This window comes from Trichoderma breve, chromosome 1 (assembly GCF_028502605.1).
Source record: "Trichoderma breve strain T069 chromosome 1, whole genome shotgun sequence".
NCBI lineage: Eukaryota > Fungi > Ascomycota > Sordariomycetes > Hypocreales > Hypocreaceae > Trichoderma > Trichoderma breve.
Window position 1 is genome coordinate 2,572,317 of NC_079232.1, and position 18,491 is coordinate 2,590,807.

General features: G+C 51.7%; 3 protein-coding genes across 3 annotated transcripts; 2 read left to right on the plus strand and 1 right to left on the minus strand.

Moving 5' to 3' along the window:
• Positions 1-2,124: 2,124 nt before the first annotated feature.
• T069G_00803 (cation efflux family domain-containing protein) lies at positions 2,125-4,133 on the plus strand (the record flags this gene model as incomplete). Its single annotated transcript, XM_056168013.1, has 7 exons — positions 2,125-2,495; positions 2,565-2,847; positions 2,914-2,928; positions 2,983-3,260; positions 3,321-3,533; positions 3,601-3,659; positions 3,730-4,133. 7 exons carry the CDS (start codon positions 2,125-2,127, stop codon positions 4,131-4,133), a joined length of 1,623 nt encoding a protein of 540 aa, XP_056033329.1.
• Positions 4,134-4,611: 478 nt separating this feature from the next.
• T069G_00804 (phosphatidylinositol 3- and 4-kinase domain-containing protein) lies at positions 4,612-10,567 on the minus strand (the record flags this gene model as incomplete). The annotated part of the gene is made up of 4 exons (XM_056168014.1): positions 4,612-6,096; positions 6,171-6,977; positions 7,029-10,301; positions 10,376-10,567. 4 exons carry the CDS (start codon positions 10,565-10,567, stop codon positions 4,612-4,614), a joined length of 5,757 nt encoding a protein of 1,918 aa, XP_056033330.1.
• Positions 10,568-10,910: 343 nt separating this feature from the next.
• Positions 10,911-11,762, plus strand: T069G_00805 (proteasome subunit domain-containing protein; the record flags this gene model as incomplete). The annotated part of the gene is made up of 2 exons (XM_056168015.1): positions 10,911-11,017; positions 11,075-11,762. 2 exons carry the CDS (start codon positions 10,911-10,913, stop codon positions 11,760-11,762), a joined length of 795 nt encoding a protein of 264 aa, XP_056033331.1.
• Between the last annotated feature and the right edge of the window lie 6,729 nt (positions 11,763-18,491).

An 18,491-nucleotide genomic window follows, 5' to 3' on the forward strand; every position in this document is an offset into this window, starting at 1 on the left:
CCGTAACTCTCCACTGCAGTAGCCGCCTTTTTTTTCCTCCGTGTGCAACGCGAAACCTCCGTCAAGCAGAAGAGGACCTGTGATGCAATACGGAGCACAGGGCTCTGATCCTCGGCCAGGCCATTGCCAAGCGCCGGCTGCGTTGCCCAAAGGTCTGTTGATCTTCAGGGAGAGCAGAGATCATCAGGTCTTCGGGAGTGCGATCGGCGCCAACAAGCTTTTCACACACACAACTCTGCGCAAGACTTTTGTGGGCTTGGGTCCCACCTCCACAGTCGCCTTCGAAGAGGCCATGATTGCGGACGATGACATCTGGTTTTCACGCAAACCTGCTGGAGTCGCCATCGAATAGGCCCACTGAAGGCACCAAGGTCGGCGATGCTTAAAACTGCGGCCCAGCAAGCTGCAAATTTTTTCTTCTCGTACGAGTACACTGGCTCCATCTGTAGTCCACCCTCTACTATCAGGGGAGGGCCTTGTCGTAGCAAAGACTCCCGTTGACGTGGAATGACTTCTCGATCATTGAAACTGAATAGCATCATCATCCCGAGCAGCACGCGCCTGGATAGGGCATAGTCGACAGTAGGGAAGGTTTTCAGTGGGCCTCTCAATCCTTGATGAATGCATGCGGGGGGATCAAGGTTCATCACCTCGTGTGCTGGAGCTGTAGGTACCACGTAACACAGCGCTTGAGGTCTTTGGCTTTTTTTCCAGGAACGGACTACCCGGGATCCAGGAACGGATGCCACAACACAGCATGAGAAAAGTCAAAAGCCGAGGAGACTGCATCCAGAAGTCAGTTTAATTGACCAATGGAACTGATAAACTGCAGCATTGACGTACGAGGAATTGCGTAGGCGCTGTGATTTGAGGTGGTGTAGAAATCTAGATTTTGTGCATTTTCAACACCAGCGAGATACAGTTTCCGCCTCATCTTGCTCCTGCCCTACGGGTTTGGCAACCTCAATGCTCCTTCTATACATGAAATGGAAGCAACACTACGTAATAGGTAGCTTTGTCAGCACAAAACCACAAGATCCTTTGTTCCACAGAAAACGAAAACAAAATGCCGTACAGAAACTCTCTTCGCAAAAATGTAAATCTTTCAGCCGGGCTCCAGCTCAATTTCACATGCGACATCGTATCCACGCGCTGATGTATCATCATTTCCCTCGCATTCCACCGCCCCCGAGTCTTACTTTACTTGTGCCTACAAGCGACTGGCTAGGATGGCCTTGGACACGCTGAGATTGTCTCAGAGACAAAGCCAAGCAGAAGATGTCTCGATAGCAATGCGTCTATTGTCCGGAGATCGGAAAACATATCGATGCTCTTCAAAGGATAGATGCAGAGTACCTACCTGTTGCTACATACATACCAACCACCCCTGAATTATGGCTGGACTTGGTCTCTCGCATCCAGAGCTACATGCCGCCACCAGGCTTCCCACCAGCCGGATCGGGCCCAGAGTCTACTCAGCGGATCGGTGGAAGCGGGCATTTGATATCACGACTAAGCGTGGACTGAAAGCTACATACAATAGCACTGCACTAGGCCGACTTCCGAGGTCGTGCATCTCCGGACCAGCTGCAACACTTTGTTGCCCGTATTTATTCTCCGACGAGCCGCCCGGCCTCATATGGTGGTCTCTGGACAGTTCTAGACCATTGGCATCAACCAGAGTTTGCCGGTTACTCGTGAATATGCATCCTTGTGCTCGTCTTCGATTCATGCCTGTCAACCTTGTTTTGCGCTTGGACCAATGATGCCGAGTTAGCTTTTTCAAAGCACGGGAAGGCTTACTTGGCGGCCTCAAGTTGCGGCCTAGCAGCTTGCTAGCACCTCGTAATGGACAATCTAAACCGCCATCTGTGCGGCCTCTTGCATACGAGTAAGGCACAGCAGTCTTCAGCTAGCTGACGCCTCGCAGGCCTTGTCTTCGCGCTACCACATGGCACAAGGCGATTGAGCCGAGATCGCGCAGGATTTTCGCGCCTACGTCATCCGCGGCTGGACTTCCTACGTCTCAGATCCTTCCCCTGATCCGCTGTTTCTTCACCTTATGCATCCAATTGACTTTGAACGTATCGGAACGGCGCGGGTTTTTGCACAGAGTCTCAAAAAATGACTTCGCCAAACCGGCCTTGGCTTAGCCATGACGATAGTTACTACCATTCTTCCTTGCATACGCGGACAAACACCCTGACATCACTGATCCGGACCCGATCTCAACAAAGCCTAACAAGTCCACGGCCAGCACCTCCGACGCCGCGCCATCTCGTAGACGATGAGGAGACAGGGTCCATGCGCAATTCCTGGATGCGCAACGAAGATGAAGACATCGAGAGACTCTTGCGGGATGAGAGTCGATTGTCACAAATTCTTCTTGGCCCGCAGGCGCGGAGCTTGAAGCTCATTGGGAGAAGTAACCCGCGATATCGCTGGGAACAGTATTGGAAGACAAAGGAACAGCTCAATGACATGAAGAAGCCTATGTAAGGACTGTTATGGTGCTATCAGCCGACGTGCAGAGTCGAGGGGCTGACCATTTTATCATCTTCAAGCTGTGAATTTTACCAGAGAACGAATTCTCTGATCCAGCAATACATGTATATTGACTGTCTTCTCGACTCTTCTATCCCCCACGAGTTGTTGAATGAGTATGCCAACGAATTAGAGGCTTCAGCTTTTAAGCCTGTTGATATCCCTGATACTATAGCTGAAGAAACCCCCCAAGCCTCATATCAAACTCAATCACACCTGAACCAGATCGCCGGGTCATATGGCTCGATTAACAACTTTGCCAGCGGACACAATAGTAGCTCATCATCTACACTCAAAACAGCAGTACTCCCCCAGAGGCGAACCCCTAAAGACATCTTTCGCTCTTCGGAGAATTTGCCGCTACTGCAGCACGAGGATGACGAGGTGACTGAGTCGCATTCGCAACTGCAGTCTCCCCAACCAAATGTTTTGCCCAAGGAAGCTGGCCCGCAACCAAATCTTCCGTGGCTGGAAGACGCTGATCTGGACCATGACGACCCTATTGTGGCCTTGGCTATTTGGATCAACCTGATCGCGAACGTTATTCTCCTGGCAGGTAAAATTGCCGTCATCATCTCAGTCCCATCCATGTCCGTTCTCGCGGCTCTAGTTGACGCAGTTCTCGATTTGCTGAGTACTGCCATCGTCTGGACTACAACCCGGCTGATATCATCAAGCCAACGGGATCAGCATAACTATCCTGTTGGACGATCACGGTAAGTTTGGTTTTATGCGTTGGGCTCTGTACGGTTTTGTACTCTCACTAATACCATTAGACTTGAACCTCTCGGGGTGCTGGTTTTCTCGGTCATCATGGTAACCTCTTTCTGCCAAGTCAGCCTGGAATGTATCCAGCGACTTGCTGGACCAGACCACCAAGTCCTCCAATTAGGCCTGCCAGCCATCATTATCATGATAACGACTATTGTAATCAAGGGTGGCTGTTGGCTGTGGTGCCGCCTCGTCAAAAATTCAAGTGTCCGAGCCCTGTAAGTCGCGTCCTGTATCAGTTGTTGGTTAGCACCGTTACGTAGACTGACTCCTTATTCTGCACAGAGCTGATGATGCAATTACGGATGTCATATTTAATATTGGCTCCATCTTGTTTCCCCTGGGTACGTCAAAGTTGCTTTCTTTCTAGTTGATGTCTTCTCGGTTTGAGGCTGAATTTACCCACCCTTCTAGTTGGCTTCTATGGCCGAATCTGGTGGCTCGACGCTTCCGGTGGTCTTCTCCTTTCCCTCGTTGTCATCATCATCTGGAGCCGCACCTCGGCTCAACACATCCGCAACCTAACCGGCTTCTCTGCCCAACCTGATGAGCGAAACCTGCTTCTCTATCTCACCATGCGCTTTGCCACCGCCATCCGCCAGATTCAAAACCTGCGCGCGTATCACGCGGGTGACAAGCTCTTCGTGGAGGTGGATATTGTGCTCTCAGCCAACACACCGCTTAAGGATAGCCATGACTTGAGTGAGGTGCTGACCTATTTCCTCGAGTCGGTGCCCATTGTAGACCGGGCGTTTGTTCACGTAGATTACTTGAGCTATAATGCGCCAACGCACATGCTCAAACAACCTGCTTCATGACATGACATGCGCATTTGAACGGGTCCCGCTAATGGAAGAGAGAAAAAAAAAAAAAATAAAAAAAAATAAAATAAAAGGCCCCGTATGACGTGAGATATTTTCGCGATAATTGCTTACTTTGGCATTTTCATGTCACAGGCGTAAAGATTACTTGCTTAGCTGGGCTGATGGTTGTTTTTAGATGTAAAAGACTATTTTGGGTTCTAGGATGACAAAGATAGAAAGCCAATTGCTATTATTTTTCGCGCGCTTAGTGTGAAATGAAAACTACTATCTAGTATATTGGTATTTGGATATTGACTCGCCAAACCTTCCCGTAATCTACCTTTTCTCTCCTCTATACCCTCTCCTTTTTCTCTTTTATTAAGTATTATCAACATAGCTTCTAAACGGGATTCCCTAATGGGAATCAAGAAAGTAAAGTGACCTAACAGGAATTATGAAAAAAGTGACCCATAGATAGCTAGATTTAGCCCGCTCAGTAGGGAATACCGTTGGTAAGCAGCTGGAACTGGTCGTAAATACCAGTGCTGTAACTCGAGTAACTCTTCTTAATAAGGTCCTTCATGAAGTCGGCCGCCTCCCGCTCCGTCTTGTCCATGACGAAGCGGTCCCTAAAGTTCTGCACACTCTCGGGCTTGAAGCACGGCAGGCCGCTGTCCATCATGAGCTGGACGATCTGGCTGAGCTTCTCGCAGTACTGGCGGCTGGCGAGGAAGGCCTTGATGCAGAGCTGCTCAAAGGCCTTGAAGCTCTGGTGGTCCGACGAGCCTCCCATGACGGCCATCATTTCGCTCGTGAGCTTGAAGGGCGCGCGCTCGAACTTTATGCCGCCGGGGGCGATGTCGAAGCAGAAGCCAAAGTCGATATGGAGGATGTGCCCGGCGTCGTCGATCATGATGTTGCCGTTGTGGCGATCCTTGAACTGGAGCAGGAATGAAATGACAGAGTAGGCGGCCATGGACTTGACAAAGTTGGCGCGGGCTTGTTGGAAGCGGAGGGAGTCCTCGTTGCCGTATTTGGAGACAAAGTAGTCGTAAAGTCCGTTAACGGCCTCACGACCAAGCATATCTCGCGAGATTGAGTTGGGCAACACCTCAATGACACCACAACCTGGGGCCGTCGCAGTAACGTGGTTCGGGAACACGAAAACCTCAAGGCCGACGTTGTGGAAGATGCCTCGGAAGGCAGAAATCATCTGCAGCGCCAGCACGTCCTGTCTGCAATCGTCTCCGACCTTGAAGATACAGGACTGCCATATCTCGACTGTGTTGTCCTCGTGCTCCTTGCCTTCTCCCCCTCCACTTCCCTCTAGCAGTTGATTCTCTTGCTCGAGTCCGCCCTTGTGCTTTTTGATGCGGAAAGTTGCCATGTAAGGAGCTTTGGCGTGACTCTGCAGAGGCTTTCCAGATTTGCGATCAATGCCAATGACGATGCCGTCTGCATCGATGGGAAGATAGACGCCAACATCAACCTTGATCTTTCGAAGTTCTTCCTCAATCTTCTGCTTCTTCTCCGGCTTTGGCCGTTTGATGTATGGCTTCAATTTACCCGAAATGCTAGTGACTTCATCAAAGAAGGCAAACTCTCGGTGGTAAAAGTCTCTGTCTTCGGGGGAGAAGCTGTCCACCATCTTGGTCATGATGGAGTCAAGAGTTGGTTTGATGGCATCGGGGATCTCGCCGTCGTTATCTTTGTACGCGTTGGCTTTCATATTCCAAATAATCTGGTGAGCAAAGTGTTGGGAAAATTGGGCAGTCTCAAGGATATATCGTTCCATATATCCGAGTGTGTCATAACGCAGTGTCTGCACAATCTGAGGCACGTAAAAGAAGGTAATATCCACCGAATGGCTCTCCAGAGCTCGCATAGCGTACTGGATGAGCAAAGGGTGATCTCTATATGCTGGCAAGAAGAGAGTGACAGCGGTGAGAGGATTGATCGGCTCCCAGAACAAGAGATACTAGAAATTCGCGTTAGAGAATACTTTGGTTGCCTAATATACAGGCTGACGAGTTAGGGGCGAGGAGAAATTACCTTGAGTTGTGAAGTGACATCTTCAGGTAGATGTCCACCGAGCATGAGAGGAATAGCTTCGGGTTCAGATATGGCCTTTTCTGGCATCGCAAGAACCAGTGATCTAATCTCGCGAGCCAAGCGAGGGTAGTGAAACCTCGTTGCTAGTTCAATGGCGATAGCGGGATCTTGGAACCAGGCCGTAGGAATCAGTGGCAGAAGAGCAGCCTCCGTCGCTGCTTTCGAAGGGTTGTGATGGAGCGTCAGGTGAGCGTGATGCTGGGTCACAGGGCTTGTCCATACTGCCAGGCGCGATTGCTCGTTTTCCAACAGCAGTTGCAGAAGCTGTTCATTGGAACGCAGCGAGTTAACGCCGCTCGTATTAGCACCGATGGGCGCAACAACTTTCATGGCGGCGAGGACGTCCGAGATGAGGCGAAACTCAGTCTTCAGTTGTACGAGATTGCTACCAAAGGACCACCTGGGAGAATTCCTGAACCAGGAGAGGCCTGCTGATAGAATCTTGCCCTTGAGACGAAACTGGGCTGTAGCGTTAATGATAGTGCTCCATCGTAAAACGTGTAGGCCAAAGAGGACAATCTGTAGACGTAATTCTCTCGCCAGGGGGTGAGACGCGCAGTCCTTAACGGCGTCCAAAGTCAAGTCAAGCATGCGAATAAAGATTCTCTGGATATCAGGACAGCCAAGTCTGGTGGCGTTGAAGTGGCTGCTGAAAAACTGCAGCAGGCGAGCGTGAGGAGACAAAATGTCATGTACCAATTGCCGCCGCTTTGCCAGCATTTCCAGCTCGCTTGGCGCGAACTCTTCCTTGAGGAAGAAAGGGTCAGGGTGATTCAGGGCAGGATGAAACAAGCCGACCTTGCGAGAAATGCTTAACTCCCACTGCTGGGCAATAGAATTAAGAAGTTTGGGCTCCAGCTGCGGGTTTTCGTTCATTACACCAAGCCACAGCGAGACGCCCAGCTTGATCGACTGCTTTGTGAACAGGGCGAAGGGAATGTTCACTAGGTAGCGAGCAACAGCTGATTCATCTTTTCCACCGCGGCATAAAAGGGCAGCTGCTCGTCTGAGGATCTCGCGTACCTCGTTCAAAGAAGTAGACTTTTTGCTCAAAATCCGTGCCTCGATATGAGCCAAAGCGGTGGCCGCATTAGCACTCTCTATCACTGTGGACTGAACAAACGACGACCGTCGGTTCAGGTTCATAAAGGTTATCAACTCAGACCCGCGATCTGGAAGTGTTTCGCCGTAGCGGTATTCTTGACGAGTAGTATACTGAGCGATTAAATCAGAGGCTGTGTTGAGAGCAGTGTCTCCGACACGGTCGAGAGATTGCAGCCTGCTATCCGTTGAAGGAATGATGGACCCAACTTCCAGGGCGAAAGATCGGCCAAGAGAAACATGACCGTATGCACCATCGTCTTCAAATTCCGACAAGTATGTCTGGAGAAGGCCCTTCACATCTAACGGCGCCAGATTGATAGCAGCGGTGACCCACGCCTTGGCCTTGCGGTTAAGGATGTCCAGGGTCCAGCGACGGAAATCATAGTCATCGGATAGCTCGAGTGTCACATCACCAAGCTTGGAAGTAAATATCGAACGTGGTGTGTAGATATCAGTCTCGGCCTCAAGACAACTTGTCCACAAGAGAGAGAGGAGCTCTAGTAAAGCGAACAGAGAAGTTCTGTGGCACAAGGCCGAAGGAACATCCCTGATGATACGGTCTGCGCAAGCAAATGCAGCCTGCTGGACACGCTCGATGCGATGGCAGCAGTTACAGAAGATGGAAACAAGCTGTGTAGCGGCGTATTGGGAGGAGAAGCTCGGGTCAATGCCCGCGAGTGTCTTTCTCAAATACTTGTCCACGACAGCCGCAGCGATGCCCTCCATAGTGCTGCTCACATCGCCCTTTCGCATGGCAGGCTCCAAAAAGTAGGTCAATGCCTTGGTGCAATCGCCTGCGTCCGCCCGGAGACTCTCAACCAGGTAAGCGGCTTGAAGGAAGATAACCTTTCGGTAGCTAAGGCTCTTAATGTCAGCTGCCTTTGATGGTACGAGCTCGCTAAGAAGCTTCTTCTGCATTGCCTCTCGTTCGTTACTATGTCCTCGTCTCAGCACAGTATTAAGCTCAATGTCACTCTCAACCTGCTCGCTACGCTGGCTCGCTACCAAGGCGGGAGAGTGCACGGCAATCATGCGAAGTTCATCGATGTGCTTCTTGCCATGCTCGGTGGTTGTCATAAAGCCATGTACAACAATGTTGAACCATGCATCTCTAAGGAGAGCATTGGATTCATCACTCGTCAGTGGCTCTGAGGCAAGATCGTTGCTGGCCATGAACACGGCCAGAGGGTGAAGCAGTTCCCCGATCTCTTGAGCAGCTAGCTGCACGTCCGAGTCTTTGGTTTGGCCAGACGCGTGAGCATCGCCTAGGGAAATGATGCTATCAAGCAAATGTTCCCAATAGATGTCGAACAAGGGGGAATCCCGACGCAAACGAGCGGAGATGTGCGCACGAGCTCTCCTCACCGAACCCAAGAGGAAGTCCTTTTTCTCTACTACGCCGATATGGCATATCCTCGAGTACAATTTGAGGAGCGAGCGGAACTCCAATTGGCCTCCACTAAGTGCCAATGTAGCTGCACCAGCTATAACCTGGGTATCAACGCTGACGTTGACCTTGTCCAATTTCTGCAGAAGCATGGACTGTGCAAGAGCCGTAATCTTTTCATCGTCACATGCTGCCGCAATGCCGCATATCGCCTGAACAACATTGCCGTAAATTATGGCCGTCTCTTCCTCGCCGTTCATCTGAAGAGAAATGGCGCTTCCGGTAGAGTGTCTGTTGACATAAACAGGGGCCAGGTTTGCTTCGCCAGCGGTGCCATTAGCTTGTAAGCCAGTAATAGTTCCATCGGAGCCCGGGCTTAGCACATTGCCCAAGGTATAGAGAGTGCTGATGACTGCATCTTTGGAGAGCAGCCTCAGAACATATGCTAAACTCTTTGACGCCACTCCAACGGTGTTACCTTGAGGCACGGTCTGAACAAGAAACCGTGGAAGTACGCGGCTGACGGTCGAAGAAAACGAGGGCGCTATACGGCAGCTTAGAGCCAGACACTGTAGAACAGTAGATGCCAAAGTTTCGTCAGTCATCTGCATAGGGTCTTCCAGTGCCTCCTGGAGCCAAGTGGTGAGGATATCCGCATCCGCAATCTCTTCATTAAGCAGAGCACAGTTCAGATACGTGATCATGGCAGCGGACTTGACTGCAAAGGCAAGCTGTTGCTGAGAGTGTGCTCCAAGTCGCACAAAGTCGGCACCCGCCTCAATGTAATGCATCTGCTCTATCGCAAGACTAGTATATGTCTCGATAGACGGGGTATCGACCACTATATCACCAGAGTTCAGATTGCCGTCTTTCGACATGAGGATGTCCAAGATGTGTGTAGTCCGAAGGCGTGTTCCATCTGCAACCATCAAGGAGCTGCTCGCCAGCACCAGCCACATAAAACTGCGTTGCAGCAGCATTGCTCCAAGAGGTCTCCCCGAGGCAGCATAATGACGCAGATGCCTCTTCCACTCCTTCACGTCCCGATCTTGGCTGAGGGAGTTACGGATGGTAGAGATGGCAGTCTCAACTGCAACCAGGAATGGTTCTGAGAGAAGCTGACGAATCTTTTGTATAAGGAATAATCGGCCGTCCACTCTCCAGAAATCTGCCTGGGCAGACATGGCATCGAGGAAACCAACGAGAGCCAGCGCAATGGTCGCGGTCCGGATCGCGTCGTCCAGATGGGGGTTCTCAGGATCGCCGACGTGTGGCGAGACGACATTTTCAGCCACCTTATTACAATCGTTGGCGAAGTGCCAGATGCCATTGGAGATGTCGTCGTGAAGTTCGTGGTAGTTGTTCCCAAGCGACAATAGGGCAGCCGTAACGTGGAAGGCCAGCGACTCCGTCGGGGATGGCTCGATCTTGCGAAAGAAGGGCGATGACACAAAAACTTGGGTATGGATGTCGAGTATGTAAGGGATCAATCGATAAGAGAGCTTCTGAGCACTTTGGCTGGATTGGATGTTCGGCGCGGTCTTGCATAAGGCGAGGAGGACTTCAAACTCGCGAATTGACTAAGAAAAAAGGTTAAGTAGTTAGCTTTTTGGCAATTTCACATGTAAGCCAATAGAGGCGAGAGTTTGCTGACCATGGGGACTCTTCCCAGAGAGCCATTCGGCTTTGAGTTATGCCCGGCCTGGCCATGTTCGCCTCCTCTTGCTCCTGAATGGCACGCTTTGCACAGTCGGTCGAGATCTGATTTCTCAAATGAAGTCGCGGGGCCCGTCGCCGAGAGCGAAGCTATCTTCTCCAGCGCTCGCGCGCGAGTGTCGCGCGTCATGGTCGCAATCGCAATGTATACAGTTCTCTTAAAGCACAGTTAGTTGGTAGCAAAGCTCATACAGAGCTACGCAGATGGTTTTCTGCGACCCTTAAGTCGAGATTATCGACCAACGCGAAATGATGATCCTTCTGCCGCCTTGTAAGGGGGTGGTCACTGATTGTAGGTAATCTGGCGGCTTAGTCATCCAAGCTACCCCCCAGTCTTGGCCTAGCAAGGCTCCCACTTGACGCGCATCTGTTGCGATATAGCATCAGAAGCAACGTCAAGGCATCATTTGAAGCTATCAACCACTCCCCTCGTCAACGAAGCTGCCAAAAATCATCACCAAACATCCGCAACGATGGCCGCAATGTTCAGCCAGAACCCGCTCATGAACGGGCCCAACTATTCCTTCTCAGATGCACCCAAGACGGCTCATGGAGAGCCTCGACAGCACCGCTTCAATCCGTAAGCTACCCCGGCTCCCTTGGTTGCTTGTTTGCAGTGCATTAACCATACCTTCAGCTACTCCGACAATGGTGGCTCTACGCTTGCCATCTCAGGTGCCGACTTTACCATCATGGCCGGCGATACTCGTCACACCAGCGGCTACAGCATCAACTCCCGAATGGCCCCCAAGGTCTTCAAGATTGGCGGCACTACTGCTACCCAGGAAGACGCTACCATCGTTTTATCCGTCTGTGGATTCGCTGCCGATGGTGAGGCTCTGCGTGATCGCCTGGACACTGTCTGCAAGATTTACCGCTACCGACATGGCAAGCCAATGACGCTCAACGCCTGTGCCAAGCGCCTATCGACTATTCTCTACCAGAAGCGATTCTTCCCATACTACACACATGCCATGCTTGGTGGTCTTGATGAGGAGGGCAAGGGTGCGGTATACTCCTACGACCCGGTTGGAAGCTACGAGAGAGAGCAATGCCGAGCTGGAGGTGCTGCGGGCAGCTTGATCATGCCGTTCCTGGACAACCAGGTCAACTTCAAGAACCAGTACATCCCCGGAAGTGGCGAGGGCCATGCTCTGAAGGAGAGGGAGCGTCACCCCTTGACACGGCCACAGGTTGAGACTCTTGTCAAGGACGCCTTTGACGGTGCTGTGGAGCGTCACATTGAGGTCGGCGATACTCTGCAGATGCTGATCATCACAAAAGAGGGAATTGAGGAGGTATTCCTGCCTCTGAAGAAGGACTAGATATGAATTGGGTTTGCTCTTTCTGGAATGCGTAACGATGTATAATAGCCGTTCAAAACGAACGCCAAAGAAGCGATAATTTGGACGCACCCCTGGACTCTCCCCCGCGTGACCACGATTCCCTTATCAAGCTCCGCTCCAGGATGCTCGTGTGTATGTACTCGTAGCCACACAACCACGATGACACCACCCACACATCTAGATCTACCTGTACCTTGTACTGCTGTGCTGTAGAATCAAAGGCGGTGTAAAGAGGAATAGTTTGCAGCAACGGGCTTGTAGAACTTGCAACCCTTCGGGCTCCACATCCATCATTTTTTCTTGCCTTCATTGTGAGCTCTTAGTGGCCGTGAGTGCTTGCTTTGCAGCTCCACTGAAAGCCCGATCAGCGAAAGGCGGAGACAGGGCGGCCATCTACAGCAATTGTTCCGTATAGGAAATGCTGTGGTTGGGTGGCCGGCCTTGGCAAGAGAGCCAATCCCGGAGAAGATGTGCTGCAGCTGAGCTGATTTCGGCGGCCTCAACAAATATGTCACATTTTTTCTTTCTTTTTTTTTTTACGAGGGCGAGGTCGAAAAGACCGGTTCGGACAGACGGAGATGTTTAAGACCGTTGACTTTCACGTGATGGCGAGAATAACACCGAGATGTTGTCTTGATGCCCCTCCATAGCTGGGTATTTTCGGCTTTCAACTTTTGGTGTAGTTCAAATCCTTGAGGTTATTCACAGTAGAAGTGGCGTGGAATTCGGAATTAGGGGTTATCCATTTGACAGGGTAAGATTGGACCTTGTTCCTGTCCGGTATTTGTGATAGCCTGTGTACTTGTTGTTATTGGCTTTGCCTTTTCTTGGGGTGGCAAAAACACATGTTGTTTTGAAATCCTTGAAGCCGTTGGTATCCTGTATGACAGGTATGAAATAGGAATCATAGTTCTACTGAGTCAGAATAATCTCGGGTAAGGCTGATTGATAGGCAAAACTGCAAATTCCAAGCTAATAGACGGAATACTACAGTAAAAGCAACATTCTCCTTGTTGGGACGTCAATGCTGTGGGGTTGTAATGCCATTGGTGTGGCTGCATACTACCTGAAATTAATTATCTGGTGTGGTAGTGGTGGTGGTGGTGTTGTGCATAATCTTGCTTTGTACTGTAGACACTATTAATAGGGGAGAGCGAAGCACAGCCTCGAGGAACAGTTTACAGCATGGCGTTGAGAGGAAACACTTCCCCTCTAGGCCGCACAAGATTTTCTACAGGGGGTATACGAGTGTGTTTTGCCTTATCTATGCACTGTACTTGGCTTCAAAAGCTGTGTAGACGGCAGTGGAAGCAACCTTTGCTAAAGCCTTACAGCGAAATATCCATTTGATCGTTGCATCCATTTCTATTGCCCGACGCTACGCCGTATCAGATCACTACAAGTAGGTAATTAGATAAGCCCGGATGAACCCACGGCTGTGACAGCCCTGACGAGCTGAAACCGTCTCGCTGTAGAAACAAGGCCATGGACAATCCGCATCAAAGACGCATCTCGCTGCCTGGCCTTTTGCATTGGACCTAACGGCAAAGAGCAAGGATCCAGCCCTACAACGAATACGTGGCAAGCAGCAAACGTCGACCTCAACCACGTGGTGAGAGCTCTCTGGGCAGCTCTGGCGGGCGGCTCACCAAAGACTGCGCGTGCGGCGGCGGATCCCATTCCCCATCTCCCTAAGGCCAGCAGAAGGGCCAGATCAAATGGCGGGGAATCCCCTCTTGATTCCGCAAGATGCCATTGAGCCCCCTCTGGCGCAATTTTTGGACGCCGAGCACAGGGAGGCTCGGGAGGCCAAGGCCGCGGCGGCTATTCAACCTGATATGCACGTATATCCATGGATTTGCAGCTTGTGCACCCGTTATCCCAGCATCGCAGTCGTAAGGCGCAGCAGATGATGGTCCAATAGAAGTCATGCATCGATGGATGATTTGGCACTAAGCGCATGGAGTAGGGATGAACGTCGGAAAGTAGGGATGAAGAGATTTTGCCGACATTATCATTTACTGGGCGCATATAGTGTGACCGTAGCGAGGAGTCGAGCTGGCCATGCAGCCATCGTGGCGTGAAAGATGGGTATAGCGCCCCCGAAGCTCTCCTCACAGCGCCTCCCGAGCCTGGGCCTGGGCCTGGACCGGACCTGGGCCTGAATCTTTAGACGTCGTTCCTGAGATGCTCATATCCTCATCCGCACACGATTATCACCACGATCCACCGTTCATGCCTACACGCTGCGAATCGCATCTCTTCTCTTGGGCCGCGCGTTTTTGAATGTTGATCGGTGCCGGATGGAACTAGAGCTGCGAACACTTTGCCACCAGGGCAACTGGGGTACATTGCCAGCTGAGCGTGGGCCGAGGTCGAATGTTCAGAGTATTAATGCCGAGCGCGAGAGATGAGCTGTCGATCTAAACGTTGGAATTTTTTGATCAAGGCGAGGCTGTCTATGAAGGAGTTATGAAGAGCACCTGGAACTCAGCATTAGCTCAGCTTGTGACGAGGGCCATTGAGCATCCTGGCGTACTCGAACACGGCCCATTGAGGGCCGAGGCGTGTCGAGAGACCCCCGGCGATGCGGAGGATCAGACACGATCCTCTCCATCGGCCATGGATCTTGCAATTGGTGGCGTGACATGACGGAGACGGAGCCGCTTCAGCTCCATCCGGGCCCTGATGTCGGTCTTTGACCTCGACGCAGACGCAATTGAAGCCGCAGGAGAGCAGGAGAGAAGACGAAGCAACGACTGGAAACAACAAACAAGCTGCCTACGTCACACGATGCGGGGGAGTTGATATTTTGACAGACATTTCTCCGTAGCATTTGACTGCAAGTAGAAGCAAGGCAAGCAGGTTTGCCCAGGAGCATGTCGTCATCTTGAATAGAGTGCGCGAAGCAATCATTCCCAAGCCAGGCAAGATCGGCGCCCTTGCAGCAGACAGCTGGATAAGCGTCGCGATAGCGGTTGGCAGCCCTGCAAATTTCGTACTCAGATGCAGCAACGCAGTCATGCGCAGCCGCTAATGCACACAAAAACCGACTGGCCGTTGAGACATGCAGCCCTGGCCTGGGAAGAATTGACGGCTTCAATGATTTTGACTTTGCCTTTACTGCATACAGCACAGCACCTAGTTCTATCTACGTCTACTACCCAGAACCTAGTTCTACCTGCCACCCAAGTGCGCGCGCCCATGATGGGAATTACGGAGCATGGACGCCCATGGAATCCATCCCACAGGCCCGAGTGCCGGCGTGGCTTCGAGTATTCCGGAGCAACCTGTCCGCCAAGGTTCGTCAAGGTACGAAGCGTGATGCCAGTTCAGGAGTAGCGTCCTGACCAATGACCAAGAAGGTACTGCTAAAGCACATACAGCAGCACGTTCCTGGATGTTGGACGTTGGGTGTGGATATGGCTTGTACCAGTATGGAGATGGATAGGTACGGTCGGTACGGGCTTGGGCTGCGCTACTCGGCCGGCCGTGGGCAGAATTAAACGAGGGGTCAAGGTTTGGCGAGAACCTGCTTTTTGGCTCTGTCCACTTTTGTGCCTCTGACTTCATAGCCAGGGTCCAAGTCCAAGGGTCCAAGCCAGGGTGGCGGTGTTCGCGGGGAAGCGCCTCAAGGGAAGCAAGCCCTCTTGTGGCCTCGGAGGAATTGCCGACGGTCGTGTCATGTCGAGCATACTGTACTTGCACATGGCTTGGCTGGTCTACGACTGGTCTACGATCGGCTGGAGAAGACGGACGAACTGGAATCTTCTCCTAGACGACTCCAGCAGCGGCCCGCGACGCAAAAGACGGAAGGGGGGAGACGGGCTCAATGGTCGGTGTATGGGGAACTGCGTGAAATTCGATGTTCACTGCATCGAAAAGCCGGTGTTTCCCCATCCCCCATCGTCAATTGAGGCAGCTGGGACCAATGCCGTGGCGTGTGTGACCAGCAAGGCGGTCGATTAAGGAATTTTTAGGTCGCGGGATGGGCTTCGCACCCTTGCGTTAAGGAGGCTTGGCTACTAAAGGACGTGGTGGGTGGGCCGGGAGACGCAGAGATGGAAAGTGATCGACAGATTCCATGGACCTCGAACCAGCAACTTGCCACGGCTAGCTGTCTGCAAGCTTCAACTCTTACAGCAGTCATTGAATGCCGATCATGCTGATTCGGACTCTGGGCGCCCTCTGAAGCTCTAGCGGATGCGGGAGCCGTTGGCTTTACGAGGCAGCGAGTTGGCACGGAGTTCAGAGGGCTGGGCCTTGCTGGGGAAGTTGGAAGTGGGCTGCATCGTTAGCCCTGTCTTGCGCATGCATATCCATGGCTCGTGATCCATGATGGGATAAGAAAGAGGGAGAAGGACGAAGAAAACGAGTTTGCCATTTTTGAAGCTATTCCGCACGTCAGCCACAGCCCGTCCACGAGGGATAGGCCTTGCCGATCAGAGCCACAATCACGCTATATGGGCAAACTTCTTCCATCTGTGGATGCCAACGGGGCTCTCGTTTCATACATGTATCCATAAGCGCATCGGAGTTCAGTGGCTTTGATGGCTAATTGCCATGGAACAAGTGGCGCGCCATTTGCTGGGGGGGAAAACCGAGGCTTGCGAGTGCCATGGCATTCAGATTCATCCAAGAAAGTTGATCTATCAAGTTGGTTTACCTTTTTTAGACCGACCGGGAGCCACTCGGTGAAGCCGTTTGGCTGCAAGTCAGCTGCCCGGGAACTGCTCCCCCGGCTTTTGAATCTGTCTGCCTATACAATGAATTGTTGGCAACCGAAAGCCCCGAAAATAGTTGAACACGTAGCCATGGTCCTGGGTGGTGTGAAGATGCTTACGACGTCAAACTGGTGGCATTACACACGATGTGGATTGAAATGTTGGATTGAGGCTAGCGGCCAGTGTGATGAAGCAGAAATCACTTCCACTGACGGCGGAGTGATGCTTTTCGTCTCGCCCATCTACTATGGCTAGCTACGGATCGTGACATAGCTCCGTGGTGGCGAACAAGGAAAAGCCACATGTGGTTCCCGGTTCCCGGTTTGTTTTAACCTCGTGTGACTGAGGCGTCTGATTTCGCAATGGCTGCCCACACACCCGCCACATTTTCAGATGTTAGTTCCAGGGCTCGAGTTAGCAGCTGACTGACACCGAGCTCTGCGTCCAAGCTTGTGCCTGTATGGAGTATGTACAGACGTTCTGCTTCTGGATATCCAGTGGCGACCTTGCTTGTCTTGCTCCCCTGCTGGGTTTCTTGCGGGCTCCATTCTCCATGGCCTAGCTCCATCCTTGTCCACACGCCCCCAAGCGCCCTTTCTCCCATCGTGGCTGGGATGGGCGTCTCCTGACGGCTGCTAATGCCGTACAGGTTATGCCGTCTTCGAGGTCTTGCCCTGCTTTTGTGGACAGGGCAATTGTTCATTATGACTGGATAGCAAAGCTACAATATCCAGTTATTAGCACATGCAGATGGTCGCTTGTCAGGCCCAACCAAACGCCACCTTGGTTTGACACTCCATATCCATAACAAGAATTCATGCAGATAAGCCACTTAGGTTGCTCCTCGTCCCTGCTGACGAAGCCGCGAAGATTTGCACCGGTAATGTTGGCAGCTCTGGTAGCCTTGGCTCTATGTTTAGTATGACCAGGGGCTACGCAAATCTCCGCTTCCACAATTCGATTTGGTCCAGACATCGAGCACCTAGGTAGGGTTGTCCAAGTTGGTACTTGGTACGTCTGAATTCTCTACAGCATCCCGTCCGTGCTTCGTGTTCTGCTTGTACTTTCAACCTAGCCACACTGTGCCCCGGAGCCTGTGATACCGCGAGTCGCTCCATTGCGGCCGTATCTTCAGCCACAAAGGCAGCTTTCAGGCTTCGAGATTGGAAACAAGCAAGAAAGTTTCTTCGGATCAGGCACAGTGTTTGCAATTAGCATTTGCGAATACCTCGAGAGACTTCCTCCAAGTACCTCACATAGCCTTGGCCCCGGCAGAAACAAATCGGCAACCGTAGCTTCTCGAGCCTGGAAATCGCCCTGTCATCTTCCTCGATTCGTCGCCCCCCAGCCCAGGCATAACCGGATCGTCGCCGCCGGCCCTGTATATTTAGCTGTACAGAGATTGGCCTAGATCTTTTCAAACTTTGATCTTCATTGAGCTCGACAAATATCCACGCCCACTCCTTGGGGTGACTTGCAAGGCTGCAGCTCTAGACGCCCTCGCCTCCTTTGCCGCCGGACCCATCGTTCACCTACTACTCAATCGCTGCCTTGACTGGTGAGTGGTGAATCCCAGAGCTCAGCCGCTGCTCACCGACAGGGTGTTGCAATTTTAGCACTGACTTGTCGTGCAATGTTCCGCAGGTGTGGACAGCAAAGGGTGTGAAACGAACAATTAGCTCCGCTGTCCCTTTTATTTTTTTTTTCAATTCAAAGCCACGACCTACCTGGGCACCTGAGCCGCCGCCAAAAGATTGCCTGTACGTACTTTTCGTACATGGGACGTGAATTTGACCCGGTTCTCTGGCACGATCTGATGTGGTTAGTGGCCGTTGGTTTTCTTGGGTCTCGAATCAATCGCCCGTCATCGATTGTCTAGGCCAACAAACCTGGTCTTTCTTCTAGAAAGAGCCGACATCTTGGTTCTATATTGCTCTTCAGTTCAGTGGCGTTGAGCTGCTGCCCGTCGTCACTATATTTCTCT